We start from the raw sequence: 20,815 nt of genomic DNA, 5'->3' as shown, positions 1-20,815 counted from the left end.
TTGCATATTACATTTCCCAGAGGAGCATTGCACGGCCAATAAGCCTCCTTGCCTTGACAAGCCAGAGAGGGGAAACGTTACCCCTTAGACCTCAATGCGGACATGGAAATTCATGGTCTCCATGGGAGCTGTGGACATCATTTAGAAAACGGAAATAGTTCAGATAATAAGGTAATCTAATGCAGGCGCATCATTTCAGAAAAGGAAAAAAATCAGTATGACTTGGTACTATTATATTATCTTATATTTATTATTATATTGCTCGATCTCTTAGGAATGCAGAGGGGGATCCCGTGCTGATGTCCTCTGTTCACATAGTGCGTTCAGGCTGTGCTTAGAGGGTATTCCCATCTCGGAGATCTATGGCATAGTCCCAGGATATGCCATAAATGCACAAGACCTCAATAGGACCCGCATTACGAATAGGGGCTCATAGTGCACCGCTGTCTGGCCGCGTGATCAGCCCCCGCTTTATTCATCCCGAGGGTCTTCTCTCAGGGTCGTTGCTTAGTTAGCCCCTATTTTGTTTCTAGAAGATGGCGTTTAAGTGGAGGTGTACAAAGGAGGGCTAGTTCCTATTGTTTCCTGAAAGTCTGTGCATCTTATAATTAATGTTAAACCATACCTTCGTATTTTCACAATTATTTTTTTGCTGTCACTAATTGGACATAATCCATTACCTTGACTAGCACTGAAACTACAGGGGGTTGTGGACTCTTTTATTGTCAATGTTTCCACTTGCTGTCCGCCACTGGAGATAATGAAAATGTGAACGTAGAATTTAAATGGGATCACTAACTTTCATTGTGGAATGATCGTAGGGAAACTGTCACCACGCTTTTCCTACCCCATCTGAGAGCAGCATGATGGGGGCAGAGACCCTGATTGCAGCAATTTATATCTAACTAGTCTACCTGCTGCAGTTTTGATAAAATCCCTGTTTTATCTGCTGTTGATCTAGCAGTTCTCTGAATGCTGAGCTCTGTATAACTCCGTCCACACCACTGAGTGGTGCTGTGCATAGGCTGAAAGCTGAATATGGAGGACTACATGGCAGTAGGTTTACTAGTTCTCTAGTGATAAATTCTTGCTGGTAATACAGTGATTTAATCTAAACTACTGTAAGCCGCCTGGTAAGTGACAAATCTCTGAAATCAGGGTCTCTGCCTCTTTGAGACTTTAGGATAGTAGTATGTCTAGTGTTGGTCCAGGGCAGCCTGTGCTTAGAGGCTATGCCAGTGCTTTGGAATTGGGCCCTGTGGACAGCAGCAGTAGGTGACTAAGTGGGTGTCCTGATACTTTGTAATCTTGCTGGCCGCACCTTGGTCCGTGCTTGGTGTGGTAGTATAATTCCAATCTTTATATACAGTGGGTATGGAAAGTATTCAGACCCCTTTACATTTTTCACTCTTTGTTTCATTGCAGCCATTTGGTAAATTCTAAAAAGTTTATTTTTTTCTCATTAATGTACACTCTGCACCCCATCTTGCCTGAAAAAACAGAAATGTAGTAATTTTTGCAAATTTATTAAAAAAGAAAAACTAAAATATCACATGGTCATAAGTATTCAGACCCTTTGCTCAGTATTGAGTAGAAGCACCCTTTATAGCTAGTACAGCCATGAGTCTTCTTGGGAATGATGCAACAAGTTTTTCACCCCTGGATTTGGGGATCCTCTGCCATTCTTCCTTGCAGATCCTCTCCAGTTCTGTCAGGTTGGATGGTGAACGTTGGGGGACAGACATTTTTAGGTCTCTCCAGAGATGCTCAATTGGGTTTAGGTCAGGGCTCTGGCTGGGCCAGTCAAGAATGGTCACAGAGTTGATCTGAAGCCACTCCTTTGTTATTTTACCTGTGTGCTCAGGGTCATTGTCTTGTTGGAGGGTGAACCTTCGGCCAAGTTTTAGGTCCAGAGCACTCTGGAAGAGGTGTTCATCCAGGATATCTCTGTACATGGCCGCATTCATGTTTCCTTCAATGATAACCAGTCGTCCTGTCCCTGCAGCTGAAAAACACCCCCATAGCACGATGCTGCCACCACCTTGTTTCACTGTTGGGATTGTATTGAGCAAGTGATGAGCAGTGCCTGGTTTTCTCCACACATACCGCTTAGAATTATCACCAAAGAGATCTATTTTCATCTCATCAGACCAGAGAATCTTATTTATCATAGTCTGCGAGTCCTTCATGTGTTTTTTAGCAAACTCCATGGGGGCTTTCATATATCTTGCACTGAAGAGAGGCTTCCGTCCGGCCACTCTGCCATAAAGGCCCGACTGGTGGAGGGCTGCAGTGATATTTGACTTTGTGGAACTTTCTCCCATCTCCCTACTGCATCTCTGGAGCTCAGCCACAGTGATCTTGGGGTTCTTCTTTACCTCTCACCAAGGCTCTTCTCCCACGATTGTTCAGTTTGGCTGGATGGCCAAGTCTAGGAAGACTTCTGGTGGTCCTAAACTTCTTCCATTTAAGGATTATAGAGGCCACTGTGCTCTTAGGAACTTTGAGTACTGCAGAAATTCTTTTGTAACCTTGGCCAGATCTGTGCCTTGCCACAACTCTGTCTCTGAGCTTCTTGGCCAGTTCCTTTGACCTCATGATTCTCATTTGGTCTGACATGCACTGTGACATGTGAGGTCTTATATAGACAGGTGTGTGCCTTTCCAAATCAAGTCCTATCAGTTAATTAAACACAGCTGGACCACAATGAAGGAGTAGAACCATCTCAAGGAGGATCACAAGGAAATGGACAGCATGTGACTTAAATGAGTGTTTGAGCAAAGGGTGTGAATACTTATGACCATGTAATATTTCAGTTTTTCCTTTTTAATAAATTTGCAAAAACTTCTACGTTTCTGTTTTTTTTCAGTCAAGATGGGGTGCAGAGTGTAGATTAATAAGAAAAAAATGAACTTTTTTGAATTTACCAAATGGCTGCAATGAAACCAAGAGTGAAAATTTTGAAAGGGTCTGAATACTTTCCGTACCCACTGTACAGGTCCTTCTCAAAAAATTAGCATATAGTGTTAAATTTCATTATTTACCATAATGTAATGATTACAATTAAACTTTCATATATTATAGATTCATTATCCACCAACTGAAATTTGTCAGGTCTTTTATTGTTTAAATACTGATGATTTTGGCATACAACTCCTGATAACCCAAAAAACCTGTCTCAATAAATTAGCATATTTCACCCATCCAATCAAATAAAAGTGTTTTTTAATAACAAACAAAAAAACCATCAAATAATAATGTTCAGTTATGCACTCAATACTTGGTCGGGAATCCTTTGGCAGAAATGACTGCTTCAATGCGGCGTGGCATGGAGGCAATCAGCCTGTGACACTGCTGAGATGTTATGGAGGCCCAGGATGCTTCAATAGCGGCCTTAAGCTCATCCAGAGTGTTGGGTCTTGCGTCTCTCAACTTTCTCTTCACAATATCCCACAGATTCTCTATGGGGTTCAGGTCAGGAGAGTTGGCAGGCCAATTGAGCACAGTAATACCATGGTCAGTAAACCATTTACCAGTGGTTTTGGCACTGTGAGCAGGTGCCAGGTCGTGCTGAAAAATGAAATCTTCATCTCCATAAAGCATTTCAGCCGATGGAAGCATGAAGTGCTCCAAAATCTCCTGATAGCTAGCTGCATTGACCCTGCCCTTGATGAAACACAGTGGACCAACACCAGCAGCTGACATGGCACCCCACACCATCACTGACTGTGGGTACTTGACACTGGACTTCAGGCATTTTGGCATTTCCTTCTCCCCAGTCTTCCTCCAGACTCTGGCACCTTGATTTCCGAATGACATGCAAAATTTGCTTTCATCAGAAAAAAGTACTTGGGACCACTTGGCAACAGTCCAGTGCTGCTTCTCTGTAGCCCAGGTCAGGCGCCTCTGCCGCTGTTTATTGTTCAAAAGTGGCTTTACCTGGGGAATGCGGCACCTGTAGCCCATTTCCTGCACACGCCTGTGCACGGTGGCTCTGGATGTTTCCACACCAGACTCAGTCCACTGCTTCCTCAGGTTCCCCAAGGTCTGGAATCGGTCCTTCTCCACAATCTTCCTCAGGGTCCGGTCTCCTCTTCTCGTTGTACAGCGTTTTCTGCCACATTGTTTCCTTCCAACAGACTTACCATTGAGGTGCCTTGATACAGCACTCTGGGAACAGCCTATTTGTTGAGAAATTTCTTTCTGGGTCTTACCCTCTTGCTTGAGGGTGTCAATGATGGCCTTCTTGACATCTGTCAGGTCGCTAGTCTTACCCATGATGGGGGTTTTGAGTAATGAACCAGGCAGGGAGTTTATAAAAGCCTCAGGTATCTTTTGCATGTGTTTAGAGTTAATTAGTTGATTCAGAAGATTAGGGTAATAGGTCGTTTAGAGAACCTTTTCTTGATATGCTAATTTATTGAGACAGGTTTTTTGGGTTATCAGGAGTTGTATGCCAAAATCATCAGTATTAAAACAATAAAAGACCTGACAAATTTCAGTTGGTGGATAATGAATCTATAATATATGAAAGTTTAATTGTAATCATTACATTATGGTAAATAATGAAATTTAACACTATATGCTAATTTTTTGAGAAGGACCTGTATATACCTACAACATATTCCACAGTGTTACAATTCATTATGGGATAGGCCTTGTATTCTGTGCCAGACAGGTAGAGGTCATACATAAGTATCTCCGATATGTTGGTACAGCGAATCCTTTGTTCTTCCCGAGATTATTTCTCGTCTTGAGTGTATAGCGTGCGTTGTGTGAATACTATAATTTTCCTTTCAAGTGAATGTTCTGGAGTTAAGTTGTTCTCTTGTCTGCTCCTAAGCCCAGATGTCAGATCTGACAGCCGTTCTGTTCTCCTTATTCATGAGATCAGATGTCAGCCCTCGCTTCATTATACTGCACGGCTTAGCCGTTTACGAGTACTCTGTGCTTTTCCGAAGTTTTCCTTAACCTCTTAATTTTCTTTTGTGAAGTCCTTTGAATGTCTACCATTCAGTTATAGCAGAGCCAGGTTTCTTTCTTCCCCACTATAGTGGCCACATGCCCAATAAGGTAGAATATCAAAGTTCCCAGTGATGCTGGAAATAGGCCAGGACAAGCAGGATTTACCCCTGGGACATGTTAGGAGCACCTTTTCAGCCTCTTGATACCATTTTTAACGATCCCTGTGTTATAGCTAAACGCTAAATGTGTTTGTTTAAAGACAATGTTACATCCTTCCTGCCGGTGCGTAGCGGACTAGGCAGGGGCCACTGTCAGTCATTGAAAGAGCTCCCTGGGATCACACCCATAACATTATGACTGACATCCCAATGTGTGCGGGAATGGAGAGGAAAAGAAACTCTTCTCCTCCCTCAACAGTTGGAATGTAAGTCATGCTTCTGAGGGCAGGGGATGATCCAGTAGCAATGGTTGGCAGCAGCCCAGGACTAGACCTCTACCCAGGGAGGATTTTCCATAGTTTTTAAACACTCACATATGGTTTTCGGGTATAACGCAGGGATCATTAACAATGGTATTAAGAGGCTGATATAGAGCTAAGGGTAAATCCTGATGTCGGGTTCCCTTTGAGACCCTAAACTGCACCACAGTCATTCTCCCCAATGTCTAGTCCTGAGGCTGTGACCGTATTTAGGCCTCCGTGATGGAAGCTGCAGAACAGTTGTCTATTCAGAGATTTCACCAAGCAGGAACTCATCTACATTTGGGCAGGATCTTGGTCCTAACTCTGAGTGCAAACGACTGTAATCCATGAACCTCAGGGAAGATGTAAGGGAAACTTGCCCTATATCATTTGTGAATAGGTGACGTGGTTTGTGGCACAGTGCCTATTGAATCCTGGAGTGAAATTGACTTTTCTGTGGCATCACCTTTGATTTTTGGCTCCTTATAGACTACGGCTGTACATAAATCCCTGATAACAGGATACAAGATCTGCTGTGACTGTGACCATAAATCTTACCTGTCAGACAGGAGAGGAGTGCTAATACTGTTTCTGAGAACAGTGAAATTGTTACAAAAGCACTAGTTAAAAGCCTATCTGGCCTTCTACTGATGAGGAGGATCCATATCCGTCCTGGATTCATCCAGCCTTGCCCTACCCAATATCATCTACATCTTTATCGTATGACTAGATGCTGGCCCGATTCTAACGCATCGGGTATTCTAGAATATGTATGCATGCCACATAGTATATAGCACAGGCCACGTAGTATATAGGAGTACTATGTGGCCTGTGGTATATACCATGTGGCTTCTATATACATACATACATATTGTAGAATACCCCATGCGTTAATATAGGCCACGCAGTAAATAACACAGCCCACGTAGTATATAACACAGCCCACACAGTATATAGCAGCCACGCAGTATATAACTCAGCCCACGTAGTATGTAACACTGGCCACATAATATATAACACAGCCCACACAGTACATAACACAGCCCACACAGTACATAGCAGCCACGCAGTATATAACACAGCCCACTTAGTATGTAACACTGACCACGTAATATATAACACAGCCCACGCAGTATATAGCACAGCCTACATAGTATCTAACAGTGGCCACATAGTGTATATAGCACGCAGTATAGAACACAGCAACGTAGTACATAACACTGCCCACGTAGTATATAGCAGCCATGCAGTATATAACGCCGGCCACGTAATATATAGCACAGCCCACGCAGTATAGAACACAGCCCACATAGTATCTTGCACTGGCCAGGTAGTATATAGCAGCCACGCGGTATATAACACTGCCCACGCAGTATTTAGGAGTGTGGGCACCATATTCTTGTTAAAAAAAAAAAAATAATTAAAATAAAAAATAGTTATATACTCACCCGGTGGGATCCAGCGTAGATCCAGCGGACCTCTGGCGATGCGCGCGGTTGCCATCATCTTGCGTTCCCAGAGATGCATTGCGAAATTACCCAGATCACTTAGCGGTCTCGTGAGACCGTTAAGTCTTCTGGGTAATTTCGCAATGCATCTCTGGGAACGCATGCTGGCGGGAGTTCATCGTCAGACTACGGAAAGGTGAGAATAGCAGGTTTTTTGTTTTTTTTTTAAATTATTTTTAACATTAGATATTTTTACTATTGATGCTGCATAGGCAGCATCAATAGTAAAAACTTGGTCACACAGGGTTAATAGTGGCGGTAACGGAGTGAGTTACCCGCGGCATAACGCGTTCCGTTATCGCTGGCATTAATCCTGTGTGAGCGGTGACTGGAGGGGAGTATGGAGCGGGTGCTGACTGCGGGGAGTATGGAGCGGGCGCCGGGCGCTGAATGCGGGGAGTATGGAGCTGGCGACGGGCACTGACTGCGAGGAGTATGGAGCAGGCGCCGGGCACTGACTGCAGGGGAGTAGGGAGGGACTAATCGGACTGTGGCAATCGCTGATTGGTCGCGGCAGCCATGACAGGCAGCTGGCGAGACCAATCAGCGACTTGGATTCCATCATAGACAGAGGCCGCGACCAATAAATATCCGTGACAGAAGGACAGACAGACAGAAAGACGGAAGTGACCCTTAGACAATTATATAGTAGATGCGTTGGAGTAGCTGGCCACAAACTAAAGAGTATTGGACCAATGGACACAGAGCGGAGTCCACGGCTCTGATGGATGTGGACTTTTTCCAGCACGGAGCACTGGTTATGTGGAGCTTGAGGTGTTTTATTAGAGATTTGCTTGCTCATCAGCATAAGGAGCACAGATCTCTACCTGGAAAGTGTTCAGCCTCAGGAATCAATGTTTCCAGTCAGTGACAGTAAGCTGAGGAAGACATATGGCTGGATCTTATGTATACGTAAGGCCAGACAGACACGAGATTGGTAAAGGTAAAGAAATCCTTCCATTTCTCTCATCAGTGTCTCGGGGACATTAATTAAGCCATTGTACTCCCAGTGACTAGTCCCATTATGTGGATGGGGCAGTAGACCCAGTGGAGCAGCTACCACAGGGGGTCTCACATGCAGTCCCAGGTGATGAGCTCAGCAGCAGTAAAACACATTCACCCGGGCTCAATTCCGCGGGGTATTTAGGACACTGACGAGGAAATGGAGGGGTTGTTGCTGGCTGAAGCTGGACACGTGCTACAGTCGTGGTATGCGTTGTCTGGAGGAGCATTGACCGTGACTACAGACTATACTGGCGGGAGATGCAAAATCTGTGGCAAACCAAAAGTTGGGAGACAGCGGGTATTGCCTGATACGGAGGCAGTAGAACTACCTGCCCCACGTTGAAATCTTGTTGACTGGGGGCATTGCATTGTTTCCATCTACCCAGAGTTCTTGTAAGACCGTGGATGTAAGGAAGAAAGAATAGTTGCATCATTAACCTGCCTAGGTGATTATTACAACCCACAATCTCGGGTCTTCACAATGTGTACACTCGGGGTCCAGCTAGAATCGTGCATAATTATGGGGTAGTGCTACATTTAGCCACTTCATTTATTTTAAACCGGATGCCACCTCTGTGTTTTTCCAGGAAGTTATAAAGCAGGAGATTCTATATTTGTTACTTCTTGGAATAATGGCTACTTGGATAAATGCTGGTCTTACTGTGGTCCATGTGACTCACAGCTGCATGGTCTTAATTAAAGGACTGTATACTTGATGGCATCTTTATGCGATGTCACATAGTAGCTATGTCCATTATGAGGATCGAGCCCTGACTGTCTGAATTCTTCTCCTATTAGCATTTCTAGATGGAAAAGTGCATGTTTATTCCAATAATGAGAACCTTAATTGTCCCCTATTGTAAAACTACACTTTAGGTATAGGTAATTCAGCATGCCTTGTTTGTTGCCACTTTGTTTGTTTTATGTCTTCTAGGAAAATCATCAACGCGTCAGCATATTTTTTGATTATGCTCGCCGTGGGAAGAACACCGCCTGGTCCTACTTTCTACCAATGTTAAATCGTCAGGATCTGTTCACTGTCCACATGGTAAGATAGTGTGTTTGCACCTGTATATGCTTTTTTTCTTAAAGGGATTATTCTGCCCACCATTGTTGATACCTGTCTAATTGTCAAATTTTTCAAGATGTACACACCTGTTAGCTATTCTGGTGCATTAGGAAATGTCTAAAAGTCAAAAAGACAGATATAATAATATAAAAACCATCTTAATAAACTTGACCAAAATTAAATCTTGTTGGAGACCACGTGTACTTTTCTTGAACAAAGGATAAATAAGTAAATTTGAATGCAAACTTGACAATTGACACTTTTTTTTTTAATAGACAAATGGATTAGTAAATGTAGGCCTATATCCCTATATGCATTCTTGTCCATCTCAACAAATATAACCCCAATTCCAAAAAAAGTGAAATGTAAAAAGAAAAACAAGAATGCAATGATTTGGAAATCTTTTGTAGCCATATTTTATTCACAACATTAATATAGAATACAAATCAGAACCTGGAAGTTTGACATTTGTCCATATCAGTCAAAGAAAATAAATAATTTAGAAATTGATATACGAAAAGTTGGCACACGGTTGACAGAAGACTGTAAAAGTAAGTGGTTCTAATGAAAAATAGCTGGAGGTCAATTTTTAACTAAGTCACCTGATTCAGTGTGAAAAGAGCATGTTACAGAGGCAGAGTCTCTCAGAAGCAAAGATGGTCGAAGGTCACAATCTGTGAATTGCTGCATCTAAAAATTATGGAACAATTTCAGAAAAAATATTCCTTAATGTAATATTGCGAAGATGTTGAATATCCCACCATCTACTGAGCATAATATTATCAAAACATTCAGACATTTTGGTCCAAGAAGTATCGTTTCTCCTTGCGGAGAGTGACATGATAATCATGTCGAGGTGAGGAGACTTAAAGCCGCTGCTTTAAGTCTCCTCACCTCGACATGCTTATCATGTCACTCTCCGCAAGGAGAAATGATACTTCTTGTATCCCGGTCAGACGCCTCTCTCTCAGCCAAACCAGATCTCCACTTTGCACTGACGAGGGGCAGTACCCCGAAACACAGTGTCTGCAAATTGAGATTCTGGTTTGGCTATTATCCTAAGTCATGTGACAAGGTTCGTTAAAGGGTCGACATTGACTGTTAGGATTGCTACTTCCAATAGGTGGCACTAGAGTTCCAGTCCTCTTCCTCTCTGAAGAGACAATTTAGAGATTTTGGTGAAATCCATGTCTTATCTTCTTATCACCTTATCACTTAAAGGGAACCTGTCACCCCCCACCCCCTAGGCATTTTTAACTAAAAGAGCCACCTTGTGCAGCAGTAATGCTGCATTCTGACAAGGTGGCTCTTTTAGTTCTGGGTGCTGTAACTGCCGAAATAATCAGTTTTGTAATTTGTCCTAAATACCTTTTCTTCAGTCAAGGAGGCAGGCCTTTCCCCCCTGCTGCAGACGCCACACAGCCGTCACTCAAATCTCCCTGGTTGTTGGACACACGCTGATCGCATTGCTAATACAGCCTGCTCTGCCATTTTCCTTATTAGCACGTAGTGCTTATGCTTCTCTAAGGCAGTTATCACTACCTACAGACTTCCTTGACAAAGGCGTATATTGCCGAAACGTTGGAAACTGTGATGTCTGTTGATTGATTATTGGCTGTTCAATAATAAATCTACCGTTTGCAAGTTCAAGTCATTTTGGATCTTATTGAGTGCCAAAGGTTATCTTTCTCTGATCTTTACTTATTCCTTTTGAGCACCTCCTTACATTATAGAGTGCGCCATTTCTGACCCTAATATTATATTATCTGCTTTTAAACATGCCACAATCATACCTATCCTTAAAAAGCCATCCCTCGACCCAACCGCTGTGTTCAGCTATCGCCCCATATCGCTGCTCCCATTCACTTCCAAACTCCTTGAGCAGCATGCTCATGCTGAATGTTTCCGGCACTTCCCATCTAATTCATTCTTCAACAACCTACAATCTGGCTACCGTCCCCAACATTCCACTGAAACTGCCCTGACCAAAATTACTAACAACGTATTTACTACCAAAGCTAGCAGACTATTCTCTATGCTCCTTCTTGACCTATACTTTGCCTTCAACACAGTATACCACTGCCTCCTACTACCCTCTCTTGCTTTGGTGTCATAGACCTTGTCCTGTCCTGGATCTCCTCATACCTTACCAACCACAGATTTAGCGTCTCCTACTCCCAAACTACCTCCTCATCCCACCCTCTCTCTGTTGGAGCCCCTCAAGGCTCTTTTCTAGGCACCCTACTCTTCTTGATTTATACTCTTGGCCTGAGACAACTCATAAAGTCCTCTGGCTTCTAGTACCATCTGTGCACTGATGACACTCAGATCTACCTCTCTGGCTCAGATGTCACCTCTCTGCTGTCCAGAATCCCAGAGTGTCTATCAGCCATATCCTCCTTCTCCTCTCGCTTCCTCAAGCTCAATGTGGACAAACCGGGCTCATTATCTTTTCTCCATCTCACGCATTTTCCCTACCTGATCTATCCATCATAATAAATTACATCACACTTTCCCCTGTAATGGAAATCCACTGCCTTGGGGTAACCCTTGACTCTGCCCTGTCCTTCAAGCCATACATCCAAGCTCTCACCACGTCTTGTCTCCTCCAGCTCAAAAATATTTTCAGAATTCGTTCTTTCCTTACCCAATTGTGCCCAATACTTCTCCCGAATATCCTTTGGAATTCTGTGCCCCGAAACGTCCAATTAGTAACCACATTTGGATCCTTCAGACGGAACCTGAAAACCCATCTCATCAAGAAAGATAACGACCTGCAATGTTCACGCTGCCACCTCAACACCACTGAAGCCACTGAAACCCCCAACCTACTCTCCTTCGCCATTATTTTGTATAATGTAAGCCTGCACGGTTAAGGTCCTCTTCTCTCTGTACCAGTCAATCATTGTTAGTTTGTTTTCTGTAAGTGATATTTGTATTTTGTATGTAACCCCTCGTGCAGCACCATGGAATCAATGGTGCTATGTAAATTAATAATTAAACAGTCAAATGTGTAGGTAAACTGTGTGTGATGCTAGTCACTACTCACAGATGAGCAATGAGGCTGGGTAGTCAAGAGGTCCGAGGTTAAAACCCAAGAGAGTATGTCATAGACAGAGGGGTGGGAAGAAGGAGTAGTCAGGAAACAGTCCGAGGTCAATTTTCCAAGAAGGGATCATGACAAAAGGGATAGACAAACAGATGGTCAAGACAAATCCAAGGTCAAGCAGCAAAGATCAGAATACCAAAGAGCACAAAAGCAAGCGCATATCTCATAAGCTTTAGATATTTTGGCATTAGGGATAAGATTAATAGCACAATCATAAGGAGGATGGAATGTAATATCACTGCCTCTTTTTCCAAATACACATCTCCAAAGTCTTTCAGCTACCCTGGTAGACCCTCTAGAGTTGCGGAGTAAATTTGTGCAGAACTAAGACATTTCTTATGACAATCTACTTAACAAGAAAGGGAAATATCGGACAATATAGATAGAGGACACAGTGGTCAAAATGTATTATACATCCCAAATAGACCACTACGCATGTCTGAAAGATTTCTCAGCTAAATATGTACGTGTTGGATTTCTTGTATCTCGCCGCTGTGTACCTCAGCAGTGTCCTTGAGCTAAGTGGTGACATGAGCCCGTGTATCTGTTCTAATGTCTGTCAGTATTAACACTGGCTGACATCAATGCCTTCTTCTGTTAGCTCTTACATTGCCTGGATCTTAGTACATGGAGAATAGACTAGTAATTAGTACTTAATGTGCTGAATTCAGTCTTGAATTATATTCTGATTTTTAAGTCTTGGGGTGTTTAAGTGATATATATTTTTTATTATGCATTTTTCTCTCCTCTCTTTTAGGCAGCACGCATAATTGCTAAATTGGCAGCGTGGGGAAGAGAATTGATGGAGGGCAGCGATTTAAATTACTACTTCAACTGGATTAAAACTCAGCTGAGCTCCCAGGTATTCCTTTCCACTTGCTGGATTCATTGGTAGATTATGTCGTTTTGTAACAAGTGGCATAAAATTGTAATTACTGGCATTACAGACTCTTAACGACTCCCTACTCCCTATACATTAGCTGTATCTACATTTCCACAGTATGTGTCGGCTCAGAATGAGAGAGTACGGCTGGACCGGTAATATTGCGCTGTGTGGCTTCATAGTGCACAGACAAGAACATGCTCTTTTGAAGGATTATGGATACAGGGACAATCTGCACCCACTGTTTTCAATCTTTACAGAATATTATAGATGCTTTTTTTTTTCTTTTTAATTAAAAGGTAACCTCCCTAGCTATAAATTCAGTCTTTTCTAGGCCAGGAAGATCTGAGACATGTGACATATAGTTTTGTGAGCCATTATTCCGTGTGTACTGTAGTTTATTCAGTTGGGTCCTGTGGGTGGTCTGACTCGCTATCTAATGTGAACTTAATAGGAATACGACATTCTACTGACTCCTAAATGCTCCAGAATGAGCATAGATTCAGATTAATTAACATTATATGCTAATAATTTATCAATCATCTCTAAAACATGCGCCTGCATTTTCAATGTGACTAGTAGCAAAGTGGTAAAGCTGTAATGGCTGCCTTGGTGCCTCATCATATCAACATGTATCTTTTTTAAATTCGTTTATTTATTAATCACAAATAAAATACAGTATAAATGTTTGTCTTTGTTATCGACTTGCACGGTTACATTCACAAGAAAGGAAAAGACATCAGAGCATACATATACCAATCATTTGTATGTATATAAAGAAGACATATATATAAAATTATGAAGCTGTCAGTATACAAAGTTCCTAAACTACAACCGAACTAAACCTAACTAAACTAAGCCTCCAAAGCTACTACTACTTCGCCTTATTACAGTAACATTATACTCTCTATTGCGCAATATCTGGAGAACAAAAGGTCAAATACACTGTATCCTTATCAATTGGTTAGATCACAAAGTGAGATGGGAGGCATTCCACCTATCCCAGATTTTATTGAATTTACCCGGGCAACCCCTATTCTGGTAAAGTGTGCGTTCATATGGGACAATTGTGTTCACCAGCTCAACCCAGGACCTAAGCGTGGGGGGTGACCTTCCCATCCACCGCAGCGCTAACATCTTTCGTGCCAAGAATAATACTTGGCACGATGGTGCAGACGATGGTGCAGACAACAAGGATTTGGATTCCTGGACCACGGTGTGAATTACTGGTATGATGGACTCCTCGCCAGAGACGGACTACACCTCAACAAACCTGGGAAACACACATTCGCCAGAAGACTCGCTACACTCATCAGGAGGGCGTTAAACTAGAAGAAGAGGGGACGGGAAGAAAAACATTAGACTCGAACAAAGACGACCCAGGAAAACATACTCAGAAGGGAGGTAAGAACATTTCTAAAACAATCCACAGTGAGGAGATTGGAACAAAACAAAATCCTCTAAACTGCATGCTCGCAAACGCCAGAAGCCTGACAAACAAGATGGAAGAACTAGAAGCAGAAATATCTACAGGTAACTTTGACATAGTGGGAATAACCGAGACATGGTTAGATGAAAGCTATGACTGGGCAGTTAACTTACAGGGTTACAGTCTGTTTAGAAAGGATCGTAAAAATCGGAGAGGAGGAGGGGTTTGTCTCTATGTAAAGTCTTGTCTAAAGTCCACTTTAAGGGAGGATATTAGCGAAGGGAATGAGGATGTCGAGTCCATATGGGTTGAAATTCATGGAGGGAAAAATGGTAACAAAATTCTCATTGGGGTCTGTTACAAACCCCCAAATATAACAGAAAGCATGGAAAGTCTACTTCTAAAGCAGATAGATGAAGCTGCAACCCATAATGAGGTCCTGGTTATGGGGGACTTTAACTACCCGGATATTAACTGGGAAACAGAAACCTGTGAAACCCATAAAGGCAACAGGTTTCTGCTAATAACCAAGAAAAATTATCTTTCACAATTGGTGCAGAATCCAACCAGAGGAGCAGCACTTTTAGACCTAATACTATCTAATAGACCTGACAGAATAACAAATCTGCAGGTGGTTGGGCATTTAGGAAATAGCGACCACAATATTGTGCAGTTTCACCTGTCTTTCACTAGGGGGACTTGTCAGGGAGTCACAAAAACATTGAACTTTAGGAAGGCAAAGTTTGACCAGCTTAGAGATGCCCTTAATCTGGTAGACTGGGACAATATCCTCAGAAATAAGAATACAGATAATAAATGGGAAATGTTTAAGAACATCCTAAATAGGCAGTGTAAGCGGTTTATACCTTGTGGGAATAAAAGGACTAGAAATAGGAAAAACCCAATGTGGCTAAACAAAGAAGTAAGACAGGCAATTAACAGTAAAAAGAAAGCATTTGCACTACTAAAGCAGGATGGCACCATTGAAGCTCTAAAAAACTATAGGGAGAAAAATACTTTATCTAAAAAACTAATTAAAGCTGCCAAAAAGGAAACAGAGAAGCACATTGCTAAGGAGAGTAAAACTAATCCCAAACTGTTCTTCAACTATATCAATAGTAAAAGAATAAAAACTGAAAATGTAGGCCCCTTAAAAAATAGTGAGGAAAGAATGGTTGTAGATGACGAGGAAAAAGCTAACATATTAAACACCTTCTTCTCCACGGTATTCACGGTGGAAAATGAAATGCTAGGTGAAATCCCAAGAAACAATGAAAACCCTATATTAAGGGTCACCAATCTAACCCAAGAAGAGGTGCGAAACCGGCTAAATAAGATTAAAATAGATAAATCTCCGGGTCCGGATGGCATACACCCACGAGTACTAAGAGAACTAAGTAATGTAATAGATAAACCATTATTTCTTATTTTTAGTGACTCTATAGCGACAGGGTCTGTTCCGCAGGACTGGCGCATAGCAAATGTGGTGCCAATATTCAAAAAGGGCTCTAAAAGTGAACCTGGAAATTATAGGCCAGTAAGTCTAACCTCTATTGTTGGTAAAATATTTGAAGGGTTTCTGAGGGATGTTATTCTGGATTATCTCAATGAGAATAACTGTTTAACTCCATATCAGCATGGGTTTATGAGAAATCGCTCCTGTCAAACCAATCTAATCAGTTTTTATGAAGAGGTAAGCTATAGACTGGACCACGGTGAGTCATTGGACGTGGTATATCTCGATTTTTCCAAAGCGTTTGATACCGTGCCGCACAAGAGGTTGGTACACAAAATGAGAATGCTTGGTCTGGGGGAAAATGTGTGTAAATGGGTTAGTAACTGGCTTAGTGATAGAAAGCAGAGGGTGGTTATAAATGGTATAGTCTCTAACTGGGTCGCTGTGACCAGTGGGGTACCGCAGGGGTCAGTATTGGGACCTGTTCTCTTCAACATATTCATTAATGATCTGGTAGAAGGTTTACACAGTAAAATATCGATATTTGCAGATGATACAAAACTATGTAAAGCAGTTAATACAAGAGAAGATAGTATTCTGCTACAGATGGATCTGGAAAAGTTGGAAACTTGGGCTGAAAGGTGGCAGATGAGGTTTAACAATGATAAATGTAAGGTTATACACATGGGAAGAAGGAATCAATATCACCATTACACACTGAACGGGAAACCACTGGGTAAATCTGACAGGGAGAAGGACTTGGGGATCCTAGTTAATGATAAACTTACCTGGAGCAGCCAGTGCCAGGCAGCAGCTGCCAAGGCAAACAGGATCATGGGGTGCATTAAAAGAGGTCTGGATACACATGATGAGAGCATTATACTGCCTCTGTACAAATCCCTAGTTAGACCGCACATGGAGTACTGTGTCCAGTTTTGGGCACCGGTGCTCAGGAAGGATATAATGGAACTAGAGAGAGTACAAAGGAGGGCAACAAAATTAATAAAGGGGATGGGAGAACTACAATACCCAGATAGATTAGCGAAATTAGGATTATTTAGTCTAGAAAAAAGACGACTGAGGGGCGATCTAATAACCATGTATAAGTATATAAGGGGACAATACAAATATCTCGCTGAGGATCTGTTTATACCAAGGAAGGTGACGGGCACAAGGGGGCATTCTTTGCGTCTGGAGGAGAGAAGGTTTTTCCACCAACATAGAAGAGGATTCTTTACTGTTAGGGCAGTGAGAATCTGGAATTGCTTGCCTGAGGAGGTGGTGATGGCGAACTCAGTCGAGGGGTTCAAGAGAGGCCTGGATGTCTTCCTGGAGCAGAACAATATTGTATCATACAATTATTAGGTTCTGTAGAAGGACGTAGATCTGGGTATTTATTATGATGGAATATAGGCTGAACTGGATGGACAAATGTCTTTTTTCGGCCTTACTAACTATGTTACTATGTTACTTCACGTAAAAAAATCCCAACATAATGTTCCCAAGCCTCCTCATCCCAAACTCCAAACAGACAAACCAGAGGTTCAAGAGGAACCGGGATTGATAGTAGTGAGGTCAATAACGACGTTACCTCCCTCCAATATTGAAAAATAATTGGGCACTGCCATATCATGTGTATGAAGTCAGCATCTGGTGAGTGGCAACGCAGACATTCCGACGTCGAGTATCGACCCATCCGAAAGAGTCTCACTGGGGTCAAATATGACTGATGAATTATATATAACTGGGTCATCTTGTTATTAATTGACGGGGATACTTTAAGGGGAGAGTCAAGAACGTCCTCCCATACTTCATTCTGCATATCGGAGATAAGTCCCTCCCACTTGCTCTTAACCAAGTCTATGGCCGAATTCGACCCCATTGATAACAGATATGTGTATATGGATGAAATAAGACCCTGAGGTCCCTGTGATTTAAGAATGCCTATCAGTGGCAAAGACGAGATGTTGCGATTTGCTCCCACATTTCTAATATATGACTGAATAGCTGTTCTAAGTTGCAGATAGCGAAAAAACTGAGATCTTGGAAAAGCATATTTAGCCTGCAGCTGTTCAAAAGACATAAAGACCCCCTGATCGTATAAATCCCCCACCGAGAAAACCCCGTTGGAAATCCAAAAACCTGCAGATGGATGATCCACCAACATGGGGAAATAACCATTGTCCCATAAAGGCATTTCAGCAATAATATCTCCAAATCCAATAACTTTTTTAATCTGCCTCCAGGCTGATCGTGCCAGTCGGAGCATAGGTAACATACGTGGAGCGTTTATTTTCCCCGACTCCAAAAGGCCCAATGGACATTTAGCGCTAACAGAACTAACCAGATGACTTTCAGAATTAGGGAGGTAGTTATGTGGCATCCATTTACTTAGTGCCCTCGCCTGTCCTGCCAGATAGTATAGAAAAAAATCGGGCAATGCCGCTCCTCCCCCCTGCTTAGATCTCTGCAAAGTAGTTAATTTAAGCTTAGGCCTGCTTTTTCCCCATATAAACGAAGCAACCTGAGAGTTTAAATTGGTGAAGAAGAACTTCGGCACAGTTACTGCGCTATGTTGGAGACAATAATTAAATTTAGGGAGCAATATCATTTTAATGAGGTTAATACGACCTGCCACAGATAACGGAATCTTGCTCCAGGACGCAAATTTCAATTTAGCGTGATCCAGCAGAGGGAGAATATTGAGCTGTAAGTCCGACCCACTATGTTGAGACATATATATGCCCAAGTACTTAAAGTTAGATACTATGGGCAACGAGGAAAGAGTATTGAGATTAGATGCTGGGGACTGAGAGAGAGGCATTAGAGCAGATTTATCCCAATTAATATATAGGCCTGAGAACCCACTAAATCTATCTATGGTAGTAATCACCCTCGGTAACGTCTCTTCCGTGTTATCCATGAATACTATCATGTCATCAGCGTATAAACCAATGGTATCAGTGCGATCTGCTATTTTTATACCCTCAATACCGGGGGAAGATCGGAGGCGTATTGCCAATGCCTCTATTGCTAGAGCAAATAGGGATGGGGAAAGGGGACACCCTTGACGGGTTCCTCTATATAATAGAAAGGGCTCAGAGATGGAGCCATTTACTATTATGCGGGCCTTTGGTTTCATATATAATACATTAACCCAATTCAGGAATTTAGCCCCGAAACCATATTTCTGCAGACAAGCAGACAAAAAGGGCCATTCAAGAGAGTCAAACGCCTTAGCTGCATCCAGTGACGCCAACGCCCAGTTATTATCAGGCAGCAAAGAACTATATTGGATTATTGATTGAACCCGCCTGATATTTATAGAGGTACTCTTACCAGGCATAAAGCCAGTTTGATCCGGGTGTATAATATCTAGTATAATAGAATTCAGCCTAGTGGCTAAAATCTTAGTAAAAATCTTATAGTCTACATTTACTAACGATATGGGGCGATAGGACCCGCACTCTAATGGATCTTTCCCCTCCTTTCTGAGTACAATAATATGTGCCTCATAAAAAGTATCGGGCAGACATCCCCCTCTCCATATCTCTCTAAATACTTGCAATAAAAGTGGAGCTAGTACTTCTCGGTATTTCCTATACAATTCGATTGGGAAGCCATCTGGCCCGGGGGCCTTCCCAGAGGCCATATCCGTTATAGCTTGCTCTATTTCTTCTAGGGTAAATTCAGCGTCCATAAAAGCCTGCTGGGTGGGATCCAGTGTAGGGAATTCTATATCGGATAAATATTCTAAACAATCTGAAACGCTGAAATCGCTCTTGGACTCATATAACCCTTTATAATAATTATAAAAGCACTGAAGTATTTCCTCGGTGGTGGTGTTCAACAAGCCATCTGGCGAGCGAAGTTGTAGTACCATATTAGACGTATTGTGTTGACGTACCAGGAAAGCTAAAAATTTCCCCGCCTGATTCCCCACTTCAAAATATGATTGTCGCGTAAAGAACAGTTTACGTTTGGATTTAGTGTCCAGGTGTTGGGCATATAATCTTTGCAGGGTTAACCACTCAACCTTATTGTTGTTAGTTTGATTGGCTGTATATGCGGCCTCAGCGTCTTTCAAGCGTTGCTCAATCTCATCGTCGTCCCTCGATGTCACCCTTTTTACATAAGAAATCGTAGAGGACAAACAGCCCCTTAGGTACGCCTTAAGGGCGTCCCAAAATAAATTAATATCTTGAGGTTCTGGGTGAGAACGAGTGTAACAATTCAACTGGTCAACTGTTCTATCACTTGAATCTATTAGTTTAAGCCAAAAGGGGTTCAACTTCCATATTCTACCATTAGTCAGTTTCCCAAATGTGAGCGTGAGAACAATTGGACTGTGGTCCGAAATTCCTCTATTACCATGTTCTATACTGCTTACCCATTGCACCAAGCCGACAGACCCAAAAATATAGTCTATACGGGACAGGGAACCCTTAGTAGATGAGTGGCAGGTATATCCCCCTTCCCCAGGGTGATGCATCCTCCACAGATCCACCCAGCCACTATTTTCTATGAACAGTGCCAGCTGAGTCGGGGCCAATGAAGAAGACAAAGACAGAGGCTCCCCAGACGACCCATCTCCCAGTCTCAACCTATCCAGACCACTATCCATGACCAGGTTAAAGTCACCCATACAGATAACATGTGCGTCTGGGTAATTTAAAGCAAAACTCATTGCCATCTTAAGTACCGAAATGCTAGCTGGAGGGGGGTTGTAAATGCACAATATAACATACTCGCGGGAATTAATTAATGCATGAACAAAAACAAAACGCCCCTCTGTATCCCGCCGAATCGTCCGGGCCTCCCATCGAACATCTGTGTATTAGCAGTGATACCCCTCTCGAGTAGCTGGTGTGGAACGCATGAACATGCCACTGTACCCAAGGTTTCTGTACACTTCTGGCTGTGTCTCTAGT

General features: G+C 42.5%; 1 protein-coding gene across 3 annotated transcripts in view; it reads left to right on the top strand.

The window, feature by feature from the left end:
* Positions 1-20,815, top strand: part of ATP6V1H (ATPase H+ transporting V1 subunit H) — a 235,209-nt gene that overhangs the window by 51,423 nt on the left and 162,971 nt on the right. For all 3 annotated transcript variants that reach the window (XM_069731341.1, XM_069731342.1, XM_069731344.1), the window contains exons 6-7: positions 8,873-8,986; positions 12,874-12,978. In XM_069731341.1, the coding sequence (XP_069587442.1) occupies positions 8,873-8,986; positions 12,874-12,978 (219 nt within the window). The remainder of the gene's footprint in view (positions 1-8,872; positions 8,987-12,873; positions 12,979-20,815) is intronic.

Source organism: Ranitomeya imitator, chromosome 6 (genome assembly GCF_032444005.1).
Source record: "Ranitomeya imitator isolate aRanImi1 chromosome 6, aRanImi1.pri, whole genome shotgun sequence".
In the NCBI taxonomy this organism is placed as follows: Eukaryota; Metazoa; Chordata; class Amphibia; order Anura; family Dendrobatidae; genus Ranitomeya; species Ranitomeya imitator.
The sequence above is the reverse complement of the archived record's forward strand: the minus strand, read 5'-3'. Positions and strand labels throughout refer to the sequence as shown.